At 38.6% G+C, this 22,847-nt stretch overlaps 1 protein-coding gene across 3 annotated transcripts in view; it reads left to right on the top strand.

Annotated features, from left to right (window-relative positions):
• NFKB1 (nuclear factor kappa B subunit 1) overlaps window positions 1-22,847 on the top strand; it is a 119,371-nt gene that overhangs the window by 25,904 nt on the left and 70,620 nt on the right. The window contains exons 2-5 of one of the 3 annotated variants that reach the window (XM_086704500.1): window positions 3,632-3,707; window positions 5,204-5,270; window positions 8,277-8,317; window positions 12,218-12,316. Coding sequence is in view for 2 of the 3 variants with exons in the window: in XM_025921380.2 (XP_025777165.1) it covers window positions 3,632-3,707; window positions 8,277-8,317; window positions 12,218-12,316 (216 nt within the window). In the remaining variant the exon portion in view is untranslated. The remainder of the gene's footprint in view (window positions 1-3,631; window positions 3,708-5,203; window positions 5,271-8,276; window positions 8,318-12,217; window positions 12,317-22,847) is intronic. The other 2 variants (XM_025921381.2, XM_025921380.2) reach the window with 2 other exon arrangements.

Raw genomic sequence — 22,847 nt, 5'->3', positions numbered from 1 at the left:
GATACCAACTTTTTTGCCCAGCTTTTTACTTTGAAAAATTTCAGGCCTATAGAAATATTGAATACTCAACAAATCTTTGTTGGTTATTAATATTTTGCTTCTTCCCCATCTTTTCCTCTGTCTCCCTCTCTCCTCCCTCCCTCTCTTTCTCTCTGTGTCTATACACACATAGACATGTGTTTTATTTTTTTTATATTATATGTACGTTAGGTAAACCATTTGAAAGCAACTTTCAGGCACTAGGGTAAGTATAATAGCAATATTAAATTTTTAATGTGATGATTTTTGAGAAGTATTTAAAATATTGAGATTTATTCATTCATCAGCTGTTTGTTGAGGCATCACTACATATCAGAACATTGACTAAGGAGGACTACAGAAGTGATACACACACCCTAATATAGCTGCCATTCTAATACAAGGGACAGAGGTATGAACAGTTTCTATATGGTGATAAATGTCATCATGGTATTCTGCACAGAATGAGCCAGAAATGTGGAAAGGGATCGCTCTACTACCTGGAGGGCAGAGCAGGATTATGAGTGACTTTCCAGAGAAAGCCCATGTAAGCTGCGATTTGGAAAATGTAGTTTGCTAGGCGAGACAAAGAGAGGGAAAACTAGGTACCAGGACACCCTAGTCCAAGATTCGTAATCATTTCACATTAAAACTTTGGTGGCTACCACCTAAAAAATGGATTTTCCAAATTTATGCATGCAAGCACTCAGGAAAATAAAACCAAAAGTGAAATAGTTTTTAAGGGATCTGGTATCACTTCTTCAAATAAAATGGACTTGTGTAGCATTCATTACTGTTGATAATGTTCTGATTTATTTAGAAAGAATGGGTGGGCATAGCTTTTCACATTAAGATGCTCCTGTGGAATCTTATTATACAAATGGTGTTAGAGGGATCAATCTAGGAACATTTTCTTTGATTACAGCAAAAAAGGTATTTGGCTACTCATATTATCAAAACCTGTGTTTTACCTTTCACTTTTAATATGCTGTCTCTAACATTTAAAGGCAAACTCTAACAAGCATGTTCTGCTTGGTTTTAGACCATGCTTTCCTGTCTGTACACAGGAAATCTTATCAGCAAGAGATGGTCCTTTATGCCACACAAAAGTAAAACCTGCTGAAAACATTCATTTCGAGAGTTTTTCTTATGTGGGCACTTTTGTGATCATCAGCAACAGGGGTGGGGTATGTTCTGATATTTCCATTTTTGAGGCAAGAGGTCCTTGTAGTATGGGGTTTTTTTTTTCTTGTCTGAAGCTTAATGGCGTATATTTCCTGAGGTTCATGTGTCCTCAGTGAGCTATCCTCAGTGTTTTAATGTATTCTGGAATTTGCTCTCCAACCATAACCTAATATACAATGCAAGCTGCAGGGCACAACACGGCTTGTCTTCCTTGTCAGAAGTGGAATGTGTGTATCTCTCCTCAGACCAGTGCTCTGCCCTCTACTCAGTCATTTTAGCCACCTGCAGGACCCTAAGGACGACATTAGTTGCTAGGTCATCTCTTCTGCTCTGAGACTGCTGAATATTCTCTATACGGTGGGGCCTGTTTTTGCAATAACATGTTTTTTGATTCCTGTATTTCCTTTCCAGCGAACAATGAATAGCGTAGATGAACTTTACTCTTAAGCATTGAAGTGTGGAGCACATTTGCTGTTCCTCAATTGAAAATTTGCATACCTCACAACTGGATCTGAAGTGTTCTTTATTTAAACTCTGTATTTCTTACGTTTCATTTAACTAGGCATACTAGGATCTTAGGTTCCAGGAACCTCTGATATTATACTAATAAAGAAAAGGAGTAAATTGTAATGCTGGTTTTTCTTTTTGTTTAATACCAGCTCTAGCACACTTACTAACTAGTATATCACAAATATGAAATATGGTTTGGTTTTTATGCAGCCCACAGATATTTCAAACAGATGACTTATTTAGGTTGAAACAAATGCTAAGCCCAGAAATATGAATTTTATTTAATTATTTAAAGTTTGTTTATTTATTTTGAGAGAGGACAGAGCTTGAGCAGGGGAGGGGCAGAGAGAGAGAGAGAGAGAGAGAGAGAGAAAGAATCCCAAGCAGGCTCTGCACTGTCAGCGCTGAGCCCAACGCAGGGCTTGAACGCACAAACCATGGGATCGTGACCTGAGCTAAAATCAAGAGTTGGACACATAACCGACTGAGCCACCCAGGAGCCCCAGAAATATGAATTTTAAGTCCTAAATGAACTAAATGGAAAGAAAATTTTCTCTTGGGATAAGTAATTATTAGTAACTTACCAGGATAGAATATATAATTGAATCAACACATGATCCCTGCCCACTGTATAAGTTCTCTGTTGGCTACTGTAACAAATTACCACACATTTAGTAACTTAAAATAACACAAATGTATTCTCTTACAGTCTAAGTGTCAGAAGTCTGAAGTCCAGGTGTTGGAAGGGCTCGTTCCTTCTGGAGGCTTTCCTTTCTTTGCCTCCTTGAGCTTCTAGAGGTTGCTTCCATTCCTTGGCTTGTGACACCCTCATCACTTCAACTTCTTATTTCCGCTGTCACACCTCCTACCTTCACTTCTACCTCCTCTATCCCTCTTATTGGGCCCACTTGGATAATTTAAAAGTAGCTCTCTATGTCCATATTCTTAATTTAATAACATCTGCAAACTCCTTTTGCTCTATGAGATAGCATTCAAGGTTCTGGGGATTAGGATGTAGGTGTCTTAAGGGGAGCCATTATCCAGCCTGCCACACCCACTAGATTTCAGGTACTCTGCACTGTGCTAGTTAAGCAAAGGTGGAAAAAAAAGAAATGAGGGAGCTCAGGGCTCAGTTATATCTGCTGCTCAGACCATAAGTTATATTTTCAGTTTTTCTGTAGATTGTTCCGGGGCTGTTGCCTAAGTCTTACAGGCTTTGAAGTCGTATGGCTAGCGTAGTTCATTTACCATTATCAAAGAAATATTTCTAGGATTTCTAAGATCATATTCTTATGCTCATATTTCTCAGAGAGTACAGGTTTTAAGTCATTTGTTAAAAAAAGATTAAGGGGGCGCCTGGGTGGCGCAGTCGGTTAAGCGTCCGACTTCAGCCAGGTCACGATCTCGCGGTCCGTGAGTTCGAGCCCCGCGTCAGGCTCTGGGCTGATGGCTCAGAGCCTGGAGCCTGTTTCCGATTCTGTGTCTCCCTCTCTCTCTGCCCCTCCCCCGTTCATGCTCTGTCTCTCTCTGTCCCAAAAATAAATAAACGTTGAAAAAAAAAAAAAAAAAAAAGATTAAGGATCCGCTCTGTTTTAAACATACACGGGGCCCGGGAGATATCCTGGTAAGCAAGCTATACTGGGTGCTGGCTTCTCTGGACTTTGTAGCTAGGCCATTCTTCTCAAATCCCTTTGTCACAAAAAAAAAAAAAAAAAATGAGCCCACATGTAAAGTTCTGTACACGTGAGAACTCAGCTAGGTCTCATGAACATATTTTTAAAATACTGATTTGAAATATTTTCAGATTTTTTTCGCTTTAGTTTTTCTTCCAATAACTGGTTTGTGTGTAGCAAATTCAAATATTTAATACGATGTTGGAAAAATAAGGGTCGACTTATTTACATTTTCTTTTTTACAGATGTTTCATTTGGATCCTTTGACTCATACAATATTTAATCCAGAAATATTTCAACCAGAGATGCCCCTACCTACAGGTAAGAAAACTCCTCATCTCTGTTGCCCTGTCACATGTTTTGTTTTTGCTTTTTTTTTAAATTCAAGATTTGCTAATAGCTTGTTTTAGAAAGTCAGTAAGATGCCTAGAAAGGAAATGGTGATTTATGTTTTAAAAAACCAACTTTCACTATACCATACTTTTCTTTTCAAGTTTTATTTATTTGTTTTGGTAGACAGCATGATTGCACATGCGCTTGTGCTCAAGCAGGGGAGGGGCAGAGAGGGAGAGAAAGGATCCCATCAGGCTCCACTCCCCATCAGCATAGAGCCTGACTTGGGGCTCGATCTCATGAACCGTGAGATCATGACCCAAGCAGAAATCAAGAGTTGGACACTTGATTAATGAACTGAGCCACCCAGGTGCCCCTCACTATACTTTTTTGAACTATATTTGCATGAAAATATTCTATCCCATTTACCCATTGTCTGACTTAAATTGTTAGTGATATCTGCCAAGACAGCTCAGAAGGAATTTTTTTACTTGTATCATTTTCCTTTTCACTCAATCTTGTTAGCTCTAGGTTCTATATAACTCCTGACAGAGTGTGTATATATACACACACACACACACACACACACACACACACACACACACACACACACACATATTCTCTGTGTATGTATGTGTGTATGTGTTTATGTTAGGTAGTCTCAGCTTCTCAGATCTATTCCCCAAGCATTTATTTGAGCTCCTATTATGTACCATCCAGTATGCTGGGCACTGGGGAAACAAAGTTTACAAAAATCATAAGAATCATCTCAGTAGAAAAATCATCTTTTAAAAAAGCTTTTAGCTTCACATTCTGACCAATTGGAGAAAACTCATGATAATCATCCTTCCTTCTAATATGACTGCATTATCACCATTGTCAAATTGTTGAATCTCATATGAGTGATTTAAAAAATCAATTCATTTAGTCTCTTTCTGTTAATTGATTTGTATGTCAGCCTTATGTGATGGCTCTTTTTATGTGCTCCTCCAGTCACCAGTGGGACTTAACAGATGTTCTGAGGCAGTGTGAGTAAATTATGGAAGTTGTATATAAAACAAAGAGTTTTGTAACTAGGGCATGTGGCTGGCTTAGTCAGCAGAGCATGTGACTGTTGATCTCGGGGTCACAAGTGTGAGCCCCACATTGGGTGTAGAGATTACTTAAAAATTTTAAAAAACAAACAGAGAGCGTCGTAATCACTGAGATGGACATCAGCTCTTTTCTTTACTGTGGACTTCCTTGTCCTCTTGGGAGACTTTCCAGTTTGTACCATTCTCGCTTATAATTATTGTTGTATTGTAACTATGGTACGCACTTTTCTTTTTTTTAGGTAAGAATGTTTCTCTGCATTTTTATCTCTATTATGTATTTCTAGGCATTCTTGGGAGGGCAAAAGTAAATCTGGTATATGTTCACCTTCCCTAGTAGAAGTTGTATTGCTGAGGCCTTTCTCTTTTTACCCCACAAAACATACTATGCAGGCTGCCGTATCTGAGGTCCCTTGAAGTGCTGTCCAATCTGAGCTCTAGGTCAGCTTCCTGTGAACAAGTAAATATCTTGGTAACTTCTGTGTTTCCTGTGAACTTTTTATTCTGGGGTTCAAAGTATCTTTCTTAGTATCAATGCTTTATTGAAACTCTTAAGAACTTGGTTTTGCCCTGAGAAGACATAAACATTTCCATTTAATGCCCTGTAAATGCCAAACAGTACCCTGAGTAGATGCTTTGTTTTTATTACATCACGTTTATGGAGGTTGAAATACGATTACCAAAAGAAACGTCTCCATAAATATTGTGGTCAGAGCTTCATGTTGTAGAAATTATTTTGCCATAGTATTAGGAAAACTTTTAAAATTATACCTCAAAACCTCATATTCCACTTATTACCTCATCATTTTTACTGCTAGGATTTTCCCTCTTTGTTGCAGTGGCATGGTCAAATTTTTATGATTCAAGATGTATGGATGTTTTACTCACATTTTAAAGGGATAGAAAGGTTATGTAAACCAATATTAACTTGCAATTCTCATATGGACTGTTTTATCTTCTTGAAATCTAAAACTATTATTAGTTCTACCACGTGTTGAAAATTCTGTGGGATATGGTATAACTTTTAAGTCCATAATATATATACTGTAATTTAAATTTCTCTACATAATAGGATGTTACTTCATGGCATTGAAATGTGGCCAAAAGAAAATTGGCATTAAAATGAATATACGCATATCAAATCTAATTTTCTAGTTGGCTCAACTTTTAAGTGTGTTCGCTAAAAGAGAAAAATGGCCCCATTTCACTAATAAAATTCCCAAACCTTGGAATTTCACATATTTAAAGGAAATTAAACCATACAGCAAAAATAATAGCAACACTTCAAGTATTTTTAGAAGAGTTAATAAATGAGAGACTTGAAATTTAATGTAGATGTGATCCAACTCTTCTGTATTTTCCATGACATACAAAAGTTGCTTTTTTAGAGACCTCTCTTCTTGATTTAGCATTCTAGAGGGAATGTTTTTATGAGTAGATTTGTTACGTTATCACGCAGGCTATATTAGTAGTGTGAAAATATTTCTATTGCTAAGCAGTTTTATTTCCTTATCAAAAATTAAATTCTAGGGGCGCCTGGGTGGCGCAGTCGGTTAAGCGTCCGACTTCAGCCAGGTCACGATCTCGCGGTCCGTGAGTTCGAGCCCTGCGTCAGGCTCTGGGCTGATGGCTCGGAGCCTGTTTCCGATTCTGTGTCTCCCTCTCTCTCTGCCCCTCCCCCGTTCATGCTCTGTCTCTCTCTGTCCCAAAAATAAACGTTGAAAAAAAAAAATTTAAAAAAAAAAAATTAAATTCTAGCCAGTTTTTGGAATTTTTAAACTGCAATTTTTTTAGAAGTATTTAAAAGTGTCCAGGGATAAAGTTCATACAGAGAAGAGAAGATAATTTTCTTAAATTACATATACGTTGGCCAGCCACTACCCATTTTTTCCTTTCTTGTGTATATTTTACTAGATTCAGTCATTTTTTCAACTGACTTCCTTGTAAATTTCTTGCCTAATAGCAGGAAATAATTCTACCTTTGTTGCTCCGGTTTTCTAGCTTTATCCTGATTCATCATAATACAGAAAAGATAAAAATAAATTCTCTCTTAAGTTACAGTCTATTTTTAATTTCAACATAAAGGATTAAATCTTCCTTGTAGATGTATTTATCTAAAATAATATGGGGGCTCCTGGGTGGCTCAGTCAGTTAAGTGTCTGACTTCGGCTCAGGTCATGATCTTGGGGTTTATGGGTTTGAGTTCCACATTGGGCTCTGTGCTGACAGCTCGGAGCCTAGAGCCTGCTTCAGATTCTGTGTCTCCCTCTCTCTGTCTGCCTCTCCCCAGCTTGTGCTCGCTCTCTCGCTCTCTCGCTCTCTCTCTCTCATTAAAAAATAAACTTGAAACATTATTTAAATAATAAATAAAATAATGTAAACTTCTGGTATTAAAAGAATGAACTTCAGGCTAAGAGACAGTGAACTGAAATGAGCACAGATGCATTCTCCTAGAATTTTGTTAGTATCAAACATCTTAATTTACAGTCAAATGAGTGAGAAACACCATATGCCTCTATTTATTGCAGAGCTATGGGTTATTATACTATTGACATAGAAACCAGCTGGGGAACTTAGAGACTTTCTCATATTGAACAGTTTGTATTTATACTATCAGAGATTCTGATTTTCCTTTGAATTTCCAAGGCAGGTATAGTCAGGGTATAGATTAAACTTCTAGTTTTCTTTATGTGTTTTTAATAATTAATTACAATGCACCTATCTTCAATTAAATTATTTTCAGGATTTTATAAAATATTTGTGCCATTTTAGAAGAATTCGGCACAGTATTCAGAAGTTGTATACAGACATCAAAAACTATGGATTAACAGGAAAAGTCCACTATGTCTGACAGACCAAATTAGATTTGGGAGGGAAAAGAAACAATCTGGCCAATTGGGAAACAAAGGCAGTACTTAGGGATTCAAATAAGGGGAAGTAACCGAATACTTAGCGTCAGGAAAGGCAGGTAGACTGAGATCATTATCTGTGTATTTCACACGTGTAGGCGCTAGCTTAGCCTCTTATACTTTCACACTGAGCACATTCTCTTTGAGGAATGGAAGTCTGTGTCTAATGATGTGAAGGCAAAAGGAAATGTCATGGTGCCCAGGAAATGGTTGCTGCTTTTAACTGGTATTTGTGTCATTTCAAAAATGCTTTGTTAGTAGACAAGATTGTGAAGTTATTGACATCTTTATCCTTGCCTGACAGACATCTCGCCTTTTCTTGGGGTTCAGCAAATGTTTATTTATTGTGAGTCTCTAGAGATATAGAACTTGTTAAGAATAAATTTGCTCTTCAGTTGAGGAAGGCACGTCATATCATTATGGAATTTTAGCTAAAAAATGAATTTGAAACCTCTATTTAAAGACATAATTTCAGTTTTTACTTGCTTTATATTTTATAGCAAATGTGAGATGGCTCACAGTTTCTTTTGCTTTCTGTTTGTTGTTTTCATGTTCAGCAGATGGTCCATTCCTTCAAATATTAGAGCAACCTAAACAGGTAAGATGATTAAAGGGATGGGACTTCCTCTTTCAATGTTAGATCCATAAGTTTCCTATTAATATCTCAAGCACCGAATAAAATAAGTGAACTTTATGAAGGAAGTAGCTTATCTAGAAGTTCAACACCCAGCCCAAATTGTGTAACAACTTTATTCGCCTACTTCATTAGTCATTCTTCTAAGTGTCCTGAGCCTCAGTACGTAGTTCTGTAAAACCTAGACGATTGTAGATCCTTGGTATCTCACGATCTCCACCACCTTTGCTTACCAGCCACTCCTACGAAAGGCACAGTTGTCTCCATTCATTTTCATGTTTAAGGAGATAGGCTGTTCGTATACACTGAGTTACACCCATCAACCCTGTCCGTGCACACGTGGTACTTCTTAGCCTTCTTCCTTCCTTCAAAAGCTCCAGCCTTTTCTGTTTTGTCTTTGGAACATGTGACCTAAAAGGCTAGAAGTACCAGTAGGGTGTAGATAAAGTATTCGAATGGACCGTTGAGTCCTCTTTTGTCTCCTGTTAGCTTTAGACTCGACCCCTTTGGAGACAAAAGAGGAGCATTTTATTTCATCAGGCTCTTCCTCTCACCACTAGGTTTTATAGAGGATGCCTGGGAATAGAAGTGGCTTCCTCACTGTGCTCCAACTCTGTGGATAAATATTTATTGGAAATTGGATGGGACCATTGCTATGAAAAAGGAGGAAAGAGAATCTTAATACTTCCTTATAGTGAGGAGAGCTCAATTATTAGGGGGATCGGTAGAGGAATAGTATAGGCCCCCACAGAATGAGGACAAAGTCAATAAATCTCTGAATGGATGTGCTTACCACATTTGTGTGACTGGGGATGCATATACTTGCTGTCTTGGAGTTATTACCCAAAACCTTTCTTAATGCTTTTCGTAGCTCCCCTGAGTGAGTGTAACACTTTTGCATTGTGTAACATTAAATGAATGCTAACTAGGTCAAGAACTTAAATAAAGCTTCCATCATGGTTACTGTAATTGTAACATGTACTTGGATTGGGGTCAGAATTTACAGGCTATAACTATCTTAACTATCATGATAAGGCTGACCTTAGGTAAAAGTTTTTGAGGTGGGGACAGGAAAGCCACACGAGACTTGGGAGCGTTATTCTACTTGCTTGCTGTGGCAGACTGACTCCGTGGGCTGCCAGCGTGATTCACCTTTGCTTTACCTCCATGTCCAGTTCTTTAGCGGTGACTTCTCTCAAGAAGTAGCTAAGTCTTTCAAGGACCCTCCCAGTGGAAGTTTATCCCCTAGAAGTCTGCTCAGCAGTCTGGCCACCCAGAAAATTGTCTAGCTTGTAAAATCTGTGTAATCCACGAAAGTGAGAAATCAAGCTAAGATCTGTTTCTCTGCATACCAGGAAAAGCATGTTTTTCAAATGCTATTTTTATAAGCATAGCACCAATAAGAATTTTTAAATGCAGTTCCTTATTATGGGTCCAAGAGTCATAAAAAAAAATGGACACTTATGATTTACCTATGGGGTTGTGTAGTTCCAAAATTCAAAATTTAATTCACTCTATGTAGATGTGTGAAAGCTTGCCTGAGTAAAACAGTGTGTTTGTTTACCAAACCGAAGTTATTTTGATGTCTGACTCCAGTGAAAGTAAAAAGATTGTCTTTAAATCAAACTTTCTGACCGGATGGACATAGCCCTTGCCTTTGAGGTTGATGACTCATTGTAAGCAAATGGAGTTACTAAAATGAATGGCTGTGGATCGACAAACCTCTAATCTCAAAATTTAGAATCAGAAACACATTTAGAACTATGCATGTGAAGACATCTTATCTTCCTGAAAAAAAAAAATAATAATAAATTTAAAGTACACATGTATATGTTTCTCCACCTGTCCTAAAGGGATTTTGTGATTAAAAATAATGAATTTCTTCATTAATTTTTTTTTCATTTTTAAAATAAAAATTAGGAGAATTTTCTTTTTCCTTTGCCACCGTTGTCCCCAGCTCTGACAGAGATGAGTCATAACATAGACTACTAATCTTTAGAATATCCAGTTCGTTGCATATTATTCAGTGCTAATTATCTAATGCTGTTTAAAAACGGAAGTTGTATTTAAATAGATTAGTAGTCAATAAATCTCTATCTTTATGGTTAGTCAATTCTGGAGGCTCATGTTGCACATGCTGTTGCTTTTTCATGCTTTTAGAAAGTTCATATAATTAATAAAAACAAGCCAACAGCCTCTGTCTACAAAAGGTATAGGGCTGAATTTGTAACTTATTTTTTAGTTTAAATTTTGTAAGAAGCTAAACAGAGGAATTGCTCCTAAGGACTAACCTCACCTCAAAAGGTTTCCCTGGTATTAGGTTTGATATCTCCTGAGGAGTCATAGGCAAAAGTTGTTTTAAGTCCCGATTTGTTGAGCTGATTGCACACTCTAGATCCATGTGTGACTTGAGGAACTTTCCCACACTAGGGAATTTACTTCAGACCTTCCTCATCCCATGAAATATGCTTTAAGATTGATCAGAAAATTTTCAGAAAATATAGGGGCAGTTCCAGATGCTTACCAGAGGTTTAAATTAGTTCAGGGCCCCTGGATCATTCAGATTGTTTCAAGACCCTATGATGCATAATGAAATGTAGTGCAATCTAAGGAGGGCAAGAATTTTTACACTGTCCCATGGGCTCAAAGCTGTTAAAATCTTTGCATTTGCCAGGCTTTGCAATTGTTAAAAGAGTATGCACGGTAGAAAGCCCCTACCAGCAAGTGATGGGTGTGCGGACCTCCCGATGGCCTAGTGATCTGGCACTGTTTATATGAAATCAATCCCACTGTAAAAATAAATGAAAGGTGAGGATGTCCCATAGAGCATATTAAGATATTTGAAAAGGATTTGAAAAAAGAAGAACTGTCTGGTTAAGTTTAAACTGTAACACCACTACATATTGATTGACATCATTACAAAGTTGAGTCTTTCAGGAAAAACAATGAAATCTCCCTTAATACTAAGCTCCCTTAATATCCGATCCATTTTCATAACGGTCCTTGTTTTATTCTTCGTATATAGATATGCACAATTATAACTGTTATCTTTGTAAATCATAAAATGCTAGAACTGGAATAGACCTTACAGATGGTCTTGTCTAATCGTCTCATTTGTATAGATTAAAAAAGCAAAACAAAACATGGAACTTCCATGTTTATCAGCCCACAGTAAGTAGTACACATGGCAAAGGCTTCCAGCTAACTCTTCACTGATCTACCATATCTGTAGAATTCTTGAGTTAACCATATTGAAAAGGATTATCTGGTTTTGGATTCATCCAGGTCAGTTACTGTATCAAGATTGAGCTTGATAATATCAATAACCATGAAGTCCAAACTCTTATCTTCTGAACTGTTGCATAGGATGTGTTCTACAACACTGATGCAGTATATTTAACAGGACATTTCTTATTCCCTCTGAATCAACTGTAATCAGAGTAGATAAAGGAATTCCTTTAAGTAGGAGTCAAAGAAGCATAACTCAGTAATATGGCCAAGTTCAGAGCTTGGCAGCAGCAATTTGAGACGAGGAAGCTCTGATTCAAACAAGCTGCAACATGTCGAGTCCGAGGCTTAAACTCTTCAGCAGTTCACTCTCCACATGTGCCCAGCAGGAGAGGCTCTGCAGGGTTAGGGATCTGGCTTCTAAGCCACAGATCAGTGGACAAGTATCAATTCACATCAATGTTCATAATAAGATTATGGGAAAAGTGGTTCTCATTTGCAGAGTCCTCTTTCACAGTTGATGCTTTTCCTCTCTCATTTGATATACACAAGAATTTAAAATGTGTATATAACTTTGTTCCTACAATTTTTAATAAGTATTTCTCAAACTTGTTGGCTCCGTATTCACCTTTGCAGAGAGGATTTCGTTTCCGTTATGTGTGTGAAGGCCCATCCCATGGTGGACTCCCTGGTGCGTCTAGTGAAAAGAACAAGAAGTCCTACCCTCAGGTCAAAGTAAGTTTGTGGTGTCCTTCTCTATCTTTCTGGAAGATTTCATTTCCTAAAAGCAAATGAAAGGAATGCTTTAAGTGTATATAGTCTGCCTTTACTCCTAAGCCATTCACACGGTCATTATAATTTTTAGATAGAAATTTGTCCCTTAGCAATAGAAGTGGCAGATTCAAAAATTCTGTTAGTGTTTTCATTTAGGATAAATTATTTCAACATTAACAAATGTTTACTATTTCTTGATCATCTTCAAGTATTTTTTGGTTAATATACTTCCGGAAATTTTAGTAAGTCTTTGAAAGAGGTGCTTCCCTTCAGCCCTTTGGAGATTTGGTGAAAAACAACAGATGACCGAGGGTGTGGATTATGTGGCATGGTATTTAAGATCACGAACTCAGATCAGGCTCTGTTATTTGCAGTGTGCCTTTGACTAGGTTATCCAACAACACTTCTAAACCTCAGTACCATAATGCAGAAATCTTGATGGTCTATACTTTCATAGAGTCTTTTAGACACTTTTAGACATTAGATGAAAAAATATATATGAGTGTTTCACAGAGAGCCTGAAAGTACTCTAGGGCCTTTATTTGAGCAACTGTGTAACTACATGTGACGGTCCTTGGAACCTACTGCTTCCTGACATGCCTGTAGCGTGTTTGGTCAGGACTTTTACGCATCTTCAGGTTCTTTTTCTGTTTGTTGGTCTAATTGAGAATATCGTTCTCAGAGGTGGTGTGAGTTTTTTATTTTTATAACATGATGCCGTGTTTCTTTTTTTTTTAATATATGAAATTTATCGTCAAATTGGTTTCCATACAACACCCAGTGCTCATCCCAAAAGGTGCCCTCCTCAATACCCATCACCCACCCTCGCCTCCCTCCCACCCCCCATCAACCCTCAGTTTGTTCTCAGTTTTTAAGAGTCTTTTATGCTTTGGCTCTCTCCCACTCTAACCTCTTTTTTTTTTTCCTCCTTCCCCTCCCCCATGGGTTTCTGTTAAGCTTCTCAGGATCCACATAAGAGTGAAAACATATGCTATCTGTCTTTCTCTGTATGACTTATTTCACTTAGCATAACACTCTCCAGTTCTATCCACATTGCTCCAAAAGGCCATATTTCATTCTTTCTCATTGCCACGTAGTACTCCACTGTGTATATAAACCACAATTTCTTTATCCATTCATCAGTTGATGGACATTTAGGCTCTTTCCATAATTCGGCTATTGTTGAGAGTGCTGCTATAAACATTGGGGTGCAAGTGCCCCTATGCATCAGTACTCCTGAATCCCTTGGGTAAATTTCTAGCAGTGCTATTGCTGGGTCATAGGGTAGAACTATTTTTAATTTTCTGAGGAACCTCCACACTGTTTTCCAGAGTGGCTGTACCAATTTGCATTCCCACCAACAGTGCAAGAGGGTTCCCGTTTCTCCACATCCTCTCCAGCACATGATGCCGTGTTTCATAGACTGATAAAAAGTTTTACAGATAAGCCAGTCAGTAATTGCAATTGCACTGTTTATAAAAATTTTATTTGTTCGGTAATTCAAGACTTTGGCAAATGGTTAGCAACTCCTTTCCCACTCAGGTGTGTGCATCTCTCAGGGTAGAACATACTAATACCTGAGTTTTTTTGTTGATTTGCTTTTGTGAATCGGGGAAGGGCAACAGGACAGAGCCTTAGTAAAACTGTGATGTGAAGGAAATTTGCTTTGGTTTTGCCAGCCTTACGTTCTGTTTCCTCCCTCTCCTCCCTCTCCACTTCTAGGCCCAGGCATCTCTAATTTCTTGTCCCTGTTCCAAACAAAAGACAAAATACTGTGATGTCACTCCTTACCTTATGAGTGAAGCTCACCCATATTATATAGTATCTGTCCTACCAATCCCATTTGCATTTGAAGTCTTCTAGCTTCTGTGTGGAATGAAAGTCATTTTTCCCCTTCAAGGCCATCAGGCAGGGTAAATATGATGTGTTTAACTCACAGAAGGAAACCACAGTCTCAGATCCTTTAGAAACTGGATGAGGAAAGAGGAGCAGCAACTGAACAAGGGAATTAGCATGTATGAAGCACCAAAGACTTGCCAAGTGCTTTACATACATAATTTTTTCTAATCCTCATAATGACCCTGGTATGGAAAAAGTAGGTACCTACTTTTTAGGTAGATAGGTAATGTCTGTGAGGATACCGAAGGAGAGAGGCTCAGGCGGCAAAGGGGACTCAGATGGTAGGGAGTCAGGTCTAGCACTTCTCTTTTTAACATATATGTCTGTGTATCATACATATAAACATGTTACATGTTTGTGTGTGTGTGCTTACGCTAAGGATAATTGAAAGATGCATGTTATCAGCATTGATATTGGCTATAACTACTGAAGAATTAACATCAAGAGAAAAACTGGGTTTTTTTCTGGACTGGCTCTATACAAACTCTATGTAAATTATGGTATTTTCATGAACCGTTTACTTGTATTGTCCCAGTCTTTTGTGGCCAGGTAACAATTCTTGATACTAACAAATACATAGCATTACCTTTTATGTAACTTTATTACCTGATTAGAAAAACTTCATATATTCATTTGTGCTTAGTCTTCATACATCCTTCTCAGGTAGTGGTTACTGCCTCATCTTTGCAAAATAATTTAGAAATGAAACAGCCTAGAACAACAAGGACATTAAATATTCTTATCAAATTATAATTGCTGTATCCAGGGAGGTTAATAGTTACTGGGAAATATAGGTATGTAAACAACTAATAATAAAGTCAAAATATAAATGTGTAAGATTGATCATTATTAAACTTCAGTTACAGTGTCATTATTTCACCCAATCATTTATTTTTTATTCACTAATTCAACATGTATTTATTAAGCATTTAGTCCAGTTGTAAGCAAAAGAACAGTTTAGAGAATCTGTTACAAACTGTCACTGTTCTTCTAACCTGTCATTGTTCACTGAGAGTTTAAATGCCTTTGCTGTTCATAACGGTTAAGGGAAGTCATTTTATTTACCTTAAAAGCTCCTAATCAGAGGGATAAGGAGGAGGGAGAGAAAGACACAACCATGAGGTAGTTTTCCCAGACCTCTTCTCCCAATATCACTCTTAATGGAAATAGTAAAAGGGGACCTTTTAGGTTACAAAGGGATTTTAAACCCTTATTCTCTGTAAAATTTAGACAGAGGAAAGAGTTGCCCTCAGTATGTATCTCTTATGAAGAGGATCTTTACAATTGCCCATGTCTTCTGCTGTAGTTAACTAAGTACCCCCTCTGCGTGCGGCTGTAAGGGAAGCAGCGGGCCAGATACAACTTTATCAGGGCTTCTCAAACTCGGCACCACTGACATTTGGGGCCAGAAAACTCTTTGTTGTGGGGGGCTTGCCAGTGCATTGCAGGATATTCAGCAATATCCCTGGCTTCTACCCACTCGGAGCCAATAGCCTCCCTACAATTGTGACAACGAAAAATGTCTCTAGACATTGCCAAAATTACCCTGCTTTGGAACCACTGATCTAGATGCAGGAACCTTAACCTTTCTCCTGTGCATACTTTTCTACTGTAAAGCTGTAGCACATGGATTATATGGAATATATGGAATTGCCTAAATATATTATTTTGCAAACATATGTACTTTTCCTGATTATTAGTAGGTACTTATTTTCAAAATGATGATCACAGTGAGTGTATAATTTCTTCTAGAGTCTCTGAGCTAACATACCTGGGGAACTTACACCTGAGCTAGCATTAAGGAGAAAGAAAAGAGAAGAAAAAAAATGTCTTAAAACAGTCCATATTCTATGATAATGGCATATCTAAAAGCTAACATAGGGTTCTGTGGGCACTCGGTTATGAAGTGTTGCAGAAGAGAAAGTGAAAGTGGACACAGGTTCAGCCAAGGCACAGAACCTGCAGAGCAGCTGTTGTGTGTGAGCAGTGGGAACATTTCTCGAACAGTCCTCATCCTCCGTTCCAGGGGAGGGAGGTATAACCGAGGGTGCCCACACTTACCCTTAGAATCCATTCCGGCAGGAACTTCAGAGGGAGGGCATTTAGATTTACTGCAAAGAATGCTATATCTGAGATTTACATATGCTACCTGCTTATTAAAGTACATTTGTTCAGGTTTAACAGGGAAATATTACAGGCTCTGCCTTTTTCACCTATGGCCTCTTACTGGTCTGCCTCTCCCCTCAGACCTCACTCCCTCTCTCTTCCCATCACCCCTCTCTGTGGGCACACCACTCCCCTGAGATGCCTCTGAAAGGCTGGTGGCTCAACATTCACTCAGTCACATGCAGGCAGCAGCAAAGTGTCGGGAGGCCACCCGAAAGCTATGGGGTTGGCTGTGGCTTGGGGGCTGCAGACCCCTAACTACACTTTATAGAGTGTGTGAATGTAAAACCTGCTTGGGTTACTCTCTTGATGATTGTCCAAATATGATACTTAAGTTAAATCATTAAAAAAAATTTTAATGTTTATTATTTCGAGAGAGAGAGACACTGTAGACAGAGTGCGAGTGGAGGAGGGGCAGAGAGAGCATTTGTACAGAATCCGAAGCAGGCTCCAGACTCTGAGCTGTCGGCACAGAACCCAACGCGGGGCACGAACTCATGGACCGCGAGATCATGACCTGAGCCGAAGTCAGACGTTTAACCGACTGAGCCACGCGGGCGCCCCTCAACTTAAATCATTTTAAAGCAACTCTAGGAGTCTACCCAATCCTCCTTTTTTCTGCTGGAATTTTGTGCCATGCCTGAAACCCTGTTTCTTTTTTTGTTAATGTTTTTATTTATTTTTGAGAGAGACAGAGAGAGAGAGAGAGACAGAGACAGACAGACAGAGAGAGAGAGAGACAGAGAGAGAGAGAGAGAGAGAGAGAGAGAGAGAGAGAGAGAACAGTGGGGGAGGGGCAGAGAGAGAGGGAGGCAGAGGATCTGAAGCTGGCTCTGTGCTGACAGCAGAAAGCCCGACTCAGGGCTCAAACTCACGAACCCGTGAGATCATGATCTGAGCAGAAGTCGGACGCTTAACCGACTGAGTCACCCAGGCACCCCTAAAACCCTATCTCTAATAAGCTGGGTGTAGACTAGGCTTAGACACACTCTTACCATGTGGAGGTAATTTCTAGAACTCTGATGCGGGACCCCCTGGTGCTCTGCGTGCTTCTTTGCTGTCAGAATTCCATTTAGATTTCTAGAGCTTTGCTGTGTAAGTCTTCAGATTCTTTTTTAAAAATTGTTTTAGGGGCGCCTGGGTGGCGCAGTCGGTTAAGCGTCCGACTTCAGACAGGTCACGATCTCGCGGTCCGTGAGTTCGAGCCCCGCGTCGGGCTCTGGGCTGATGGCTCAGAGCCTGGAGCCTGTTTCCGATTCTGTGTCTCCCTCTCTCTCTGCCCCTCCCCCGTTCATGCTCTGTCTCTCTCTGTCCCAAAAATAAATAAACGTTAAAAAAAAAAAAATTAAAAAAAAATTGTTTTAATTACAGAATGCTTCAAGCATAATTCAAAAACATTTAAAAGTTGGTATAACTTTTATACCACATACACCATCTAGATTTAATAGATCTTAACATTCTACAGAATGAACTTCTGATCTCTGTCTCTCTAAAATGAAACATAGTTACAGTTACAACCCCACCCATCTATCATTTTTTCCTTTTTCTTGGTAAGCAAACCACTATTCTGCACTTTCATTCTCTGATCTGCTTTAATATTTTTACTCCATTAGGATGCTTCTATCAATACTGGCATTTTCAAGAAAATTAATTTTTACTGGCTTCCACCCAAATTTTCTATTCTATATCATGGCTCCTTTTCAGGGCAGATAAGGGTTAAAACCTGGGCTCCACTGAAGATCAGTGTTCACTTTGATCCTCCTGATTCTTCTTTATCATCTAGATAAAATTTATTCATTTACAATGTGGAGTTTATTCTGACTCACAACAACAACAGAATAACATTAAGAGAAAAATCCAGGGAGAGCACATATACAGACTGACTCTTAATGTCTCGCCCTTTTTAAAGAAAAGCTTTCCTGTTGTTAAACATTTAATATTCTTTGATACTGTCCAGTAAAGTGTCTCTTTAAAGTTTCTTCAGTTCTGATTTCATCACAGAGCTCCTAATGGGAGAGGCTGGCAGAAAAGCACAAGTACCTTCCTCGGGGCCAAGCTTGTCCCTGCCTGTTTTTGACTCAGCAAGGAGTGCCAAGGAAGGCTCGTTTCCCTCTTTTTCCCGAAAGTTATGCATCAGATTTTTTTTATTAATCAAACTGCTTTCCTCTTCACAGAGGAGGAAGGGTGCCAGTGGGAGCAGCCCCATGGGGCTTCAGAAACTCTCAGTGATGGTCTTCCAGAAACTCCCCGTCCTCAGCTGATAGGATCATCAGCCTCCAGCGGGGCTCACTCTATGCCAGACAGAAATCAGTGTCAGTGACCTTCATTCTAAAATACAAATAGCTCCCCAGTTGGTATTTTTATTTTCTCTTTAGTTATAAATATCGAATGCAGTGGACTACAGCTTGAAACACAGCTGATGTGCGTGTCACTATTTTTAATCACATGTTTTCTGAAAGCTGATTCTCACATATGTGTTCTTTCCTGAGTATTGTACGTTGAACAGAAGGCATGTGTCAAAATGTTTAGGTCAAAACCAGCTTTTTTTGTTGTCCCCTGTGCCCACTTGATTTTTTTTTTTTTTTTTTTAAGTCTCCACTCTGGTGCCTCTCATTTAAAAATCCTAAATGTTAAGTTCTGTCAAGGTCAAATAAAGACCGGCTGATCTGCTGTGGCATTTAAAGCTATCACATATCCTTGCATAATCTCCTTTCCTTTGTATAGACTTGTCTGATCCAGGAGGTTTGCCATTATGAGGATCTAGTTTTAATACTAATTTGGAATAATTTAATCTGAGTTGATCACTAAAAGCAACAGGAAAGAAAATCACCAGTAATCCATTAGGCATGCATATGGAACCTGAGTTTGTAGCATTTATTAAAATTTCCATCAGTAGTTCTTTACTATTTGCATATATATGTTCATGTGGGAAATAATTATATCCCCTGTGTGCAGGGCCCTGTATATTGAAGAGAGAGCTTGTAACCTGGATCCCTTTTAGTGGTTTCAGAGAACTTTGGGACTTCTGAGTTTCTGTGCAGAATTTTATGTAAGCATACATACATTTTTGTGAAGAGATAGCTGTTTATCAGATTTTCAAAGGGATGGGCTCAAACATGGTCAGGAATCAAGGCTGTAGATTACATGTCTTTTTAGCTTTTTGACAGCAGCTAATTAAAAGACTGGTGTGCATATGTATGCATATAATGTCTTTGTCAATTTTTTTCATTTGTTATTTTTGTACTTTTTAATTTTACGATTATGTTTTTGCATTTCTTAATCCATTTTAAGTGAGTCAAAATACTTCAGGCCTCCAACACAAAGCTCTGGAAAGCCTGCCTTCACTTTGGCCATAGGGTGGAAAAGAGGTGAGATTTAGTATCACCAGACAAAAAAGGTGACCGGGCTTCACTGCTTTTTCTCTCTTGCCCTTCCATATTGATGGTGACTCAGCATAAAGTTAACCATTGATGATGGAAGTCAAAAGAGAGAAAATTCATTTAACAAATAGTCATTGAGCACTGTGTGTCAGGTCCTGCTCTAGGCAAGCAGGCAAAACTCTCTCCCATGTGTAACCACAATCTACACATCTAGATAAATTTTCTTTCAGTTAGTTCAGAAGTTTTGCATTTGGCCCCTGAAACAAAATACTACCTTGTAGAATATTTTTAAAAATTGCCCTCTAAATTCACTGTATGTATTCTTAGTCTCTGTTATGAACTAGAGAGAGCTACTCATTAAGGAAACTTCTAACAGAGATCATAGCTGTGAGACTTAACTGTTAGAGATTATCAGGGAAACCACAAATTGTCTAAATTTTAAGTTTTGTTTTTGTCAGCCCTGGCTTGGTGATCTTCCTCTGCTGGCCATTCTCATTTCTCTCCCCTTTACTCTTCCCTAAATACATGATTATCCTGGGACCATTGTTCAATCTAAAGCCAATCTCTGATAGCTTCTAACTAACCAGTTACCAGTTACCAGTCTGAAGATTGTATAGTGTCTCCTCATTCCATTCAGGAACTCAGGTCTCATAAAGTCCCATAGCAGTAATTCTTCTTGCTAAGATGAGAATATTCTGGGGGCACCTGCGTGGCTCAGTTGGTTAAGCATATGACTTAGTTTCAGATCAGGTCATGATCTCACAGTTTGTGAGTTCGGGCCCCACATCAGGCTCCGCGTGCTGACAATGCGGAGCCTGCTTGAGATTCTCTCTCCTTCTTTCCCTGCCCCTCCCCGCTCACACTCTCTGTCTGTCTCTCAAAAATAAATAAACTTAAAAAAAAGAATGTTCGGAAGTACTATAGCCCTTAAATGTATAACACCTCCTCCTCCACAGACAAGCTGTTTCTCAGCCTGTCAGCAGGTCTAGACAGGAGGCTGTAGATGACCCTGCAGTCTCCATCTCCTCTCCTCTGGTCTGCATTTGCCTCTCCTGCAGGTGGGCTGGAAGGTGCATGCGGACTTTCACAGACAGTTCTCTCCCCTTTAGGTCCCCATCCACCCAACAGAATGATTTTGAGAATGGATTGTTATGCTTACTTTCATCATCTCATTTAGTCAACACAACAATCCACGCAAGTAGGTTATCTGATCCTCATTTGATAAATGAGATAATTGAAGCCTGGAAAAGTTAAGAAGCTTACCCTGAGTCTGATAGTCTTTCTGGGTTGGAGTCCAAGATTTCAGTTCAGACAGTATGATTTAAGAGTCTACACTCTTAACCATCATGGGATACTATTCATTATTAAAATATTAAGGGTTTGTCCATAAGAGACTCTTAAATACTGAGAACAAACTGAGGGTTGATGGGAGGTGGGGGAGAGGGGAAAGTGGGTGATGGGCATTGAGGAGGGCACATGTTGGAATGAGCACTGGGTGTTGTATGGTTTATTTGACAATAAATTATATTTAATTAAAAAAAAGATAGAATCCTAAAAAAAAGTTTGAGAAAATGAGAGGAAAGTAAGAAATGATAAAAGATTTAGAGTCAGAGGGAGCAGACAAAAGAAAAATATGAAACATCACCCTTGAGTGATATAAATAATTATCTGAAATGTTTATCAGTCATTATCTAACATAACAATAATGATCTAAAATAAATGGTCTAAATATACAAACTAAAAAAATAATAAAATAAAATATTAAGGTTTTGTCTCTACTCATGGGGGTCCTTTGAATCTATGCTTCTCTGTCATTGGTGTGCATCAGAGTCACCCAAGAGTATTCTAACCACAGAGATGCCTGGGACCCGTTCCACATATGCTAAATCACAATGGGACATTTAGCCAATCTTGGATTCTATGATAAGTTCTAAGGACTTATGTCATACAAGGACGAGATATAACAACAGGTAAATGAATAGGCAAATCATGGTATAACTACAGAATGAAATATGCCACTGCTTTTAAAAACTAACATGAAGACTGCAACATGGAAAACTGCTTAGGAACTAATGTTAAGAAAAAAGCAGGAGTCCAGATTAAAAATATAATCACTAAACTGATTTACCTTAGGAAATGAGTTAAAATCAAGATTAGAGACTGTCGATTTCAAATATTAAATTGAAAAAATAGATCTGAAATAGTTTCCTGGAATATAGCACAGAAAGATGGAAAACTTTAAAGGGTGAGATAAAGAGTATAGGAGAGAGAGTAACAGGTGTCTGACTGATGTCCTAGAAGGAGGTAACAGAGCTACAGATCTCAGGTTCTACACTTACAGGTTCTAGGGCTGGGGTGACATCAGCTGGCTTGTGGACCACACTGTTAGGCTTTAAAGCATTGGTTCTAAAGTCAGTTAGTTCAGGGCTGGGCATGATGTGGATTCCTAGTTTTGCCACTAACTTGCAGTGTTACTCAACTTGGCCAGGCCTCAGTTTCTTCATCTGCAAAGTTGAGACAAGTGTGTGTATAGGATATTTGTATAAATTGTACCTACTGTATAGGATATGTGTATAAATTGAGTTATTCAATGCATGGCATATAGTAAGCACTTAAAAATGACAGTTGCTTTTATTTAGTATACCCAAACACACTAATTTGAGTGCTGAATGGCAACTTTCTGATTGGTTTATGGAATCACGGAGTTACACGAAAGCTTCATCAGTCCACTAATTTATTTGTAGCACAACCTCACTAATTAGGATTGCTTCCAGTCTATTTACACCATGTGCTTCCTTCTATCTGGGGTTAGTAAAGTAGGAGATTGAAAAGAGAAACTATACCAAAAGCTTACTTTTAGATGTAACACATGATCTTTTTTTTAATTTTTTTTTTTTTTTAATTTTTTTTTTTCAACGTTTATTTATTTTTGGGACAGAGAGAGACAGAGCATGAACGGGGGAGGGTCAGAGAGAGAGGGAGACACAGAATCGGAAACAGGCTGCAGGCTCCGAGCCATCAGCCCAGAGCCCGACACGGGGCTCGAA

The sequence above is a fragment of the Puma concolor genome, chromosome B1 (assembly GCF_028749965.1).
Source record: "Puma concolor isolate L17-30 chromosome B1, mPumCon1.1.hap2, whole genome shotgun sequence".
NCBI lineage: Eukaryota > Metazoa > Chordata > Mammalia > Carnivora > Felidae > Puma > Puma concolor.
This window is presented reverse-complemented; position numbering and strand designations above follow the sequence as displayed.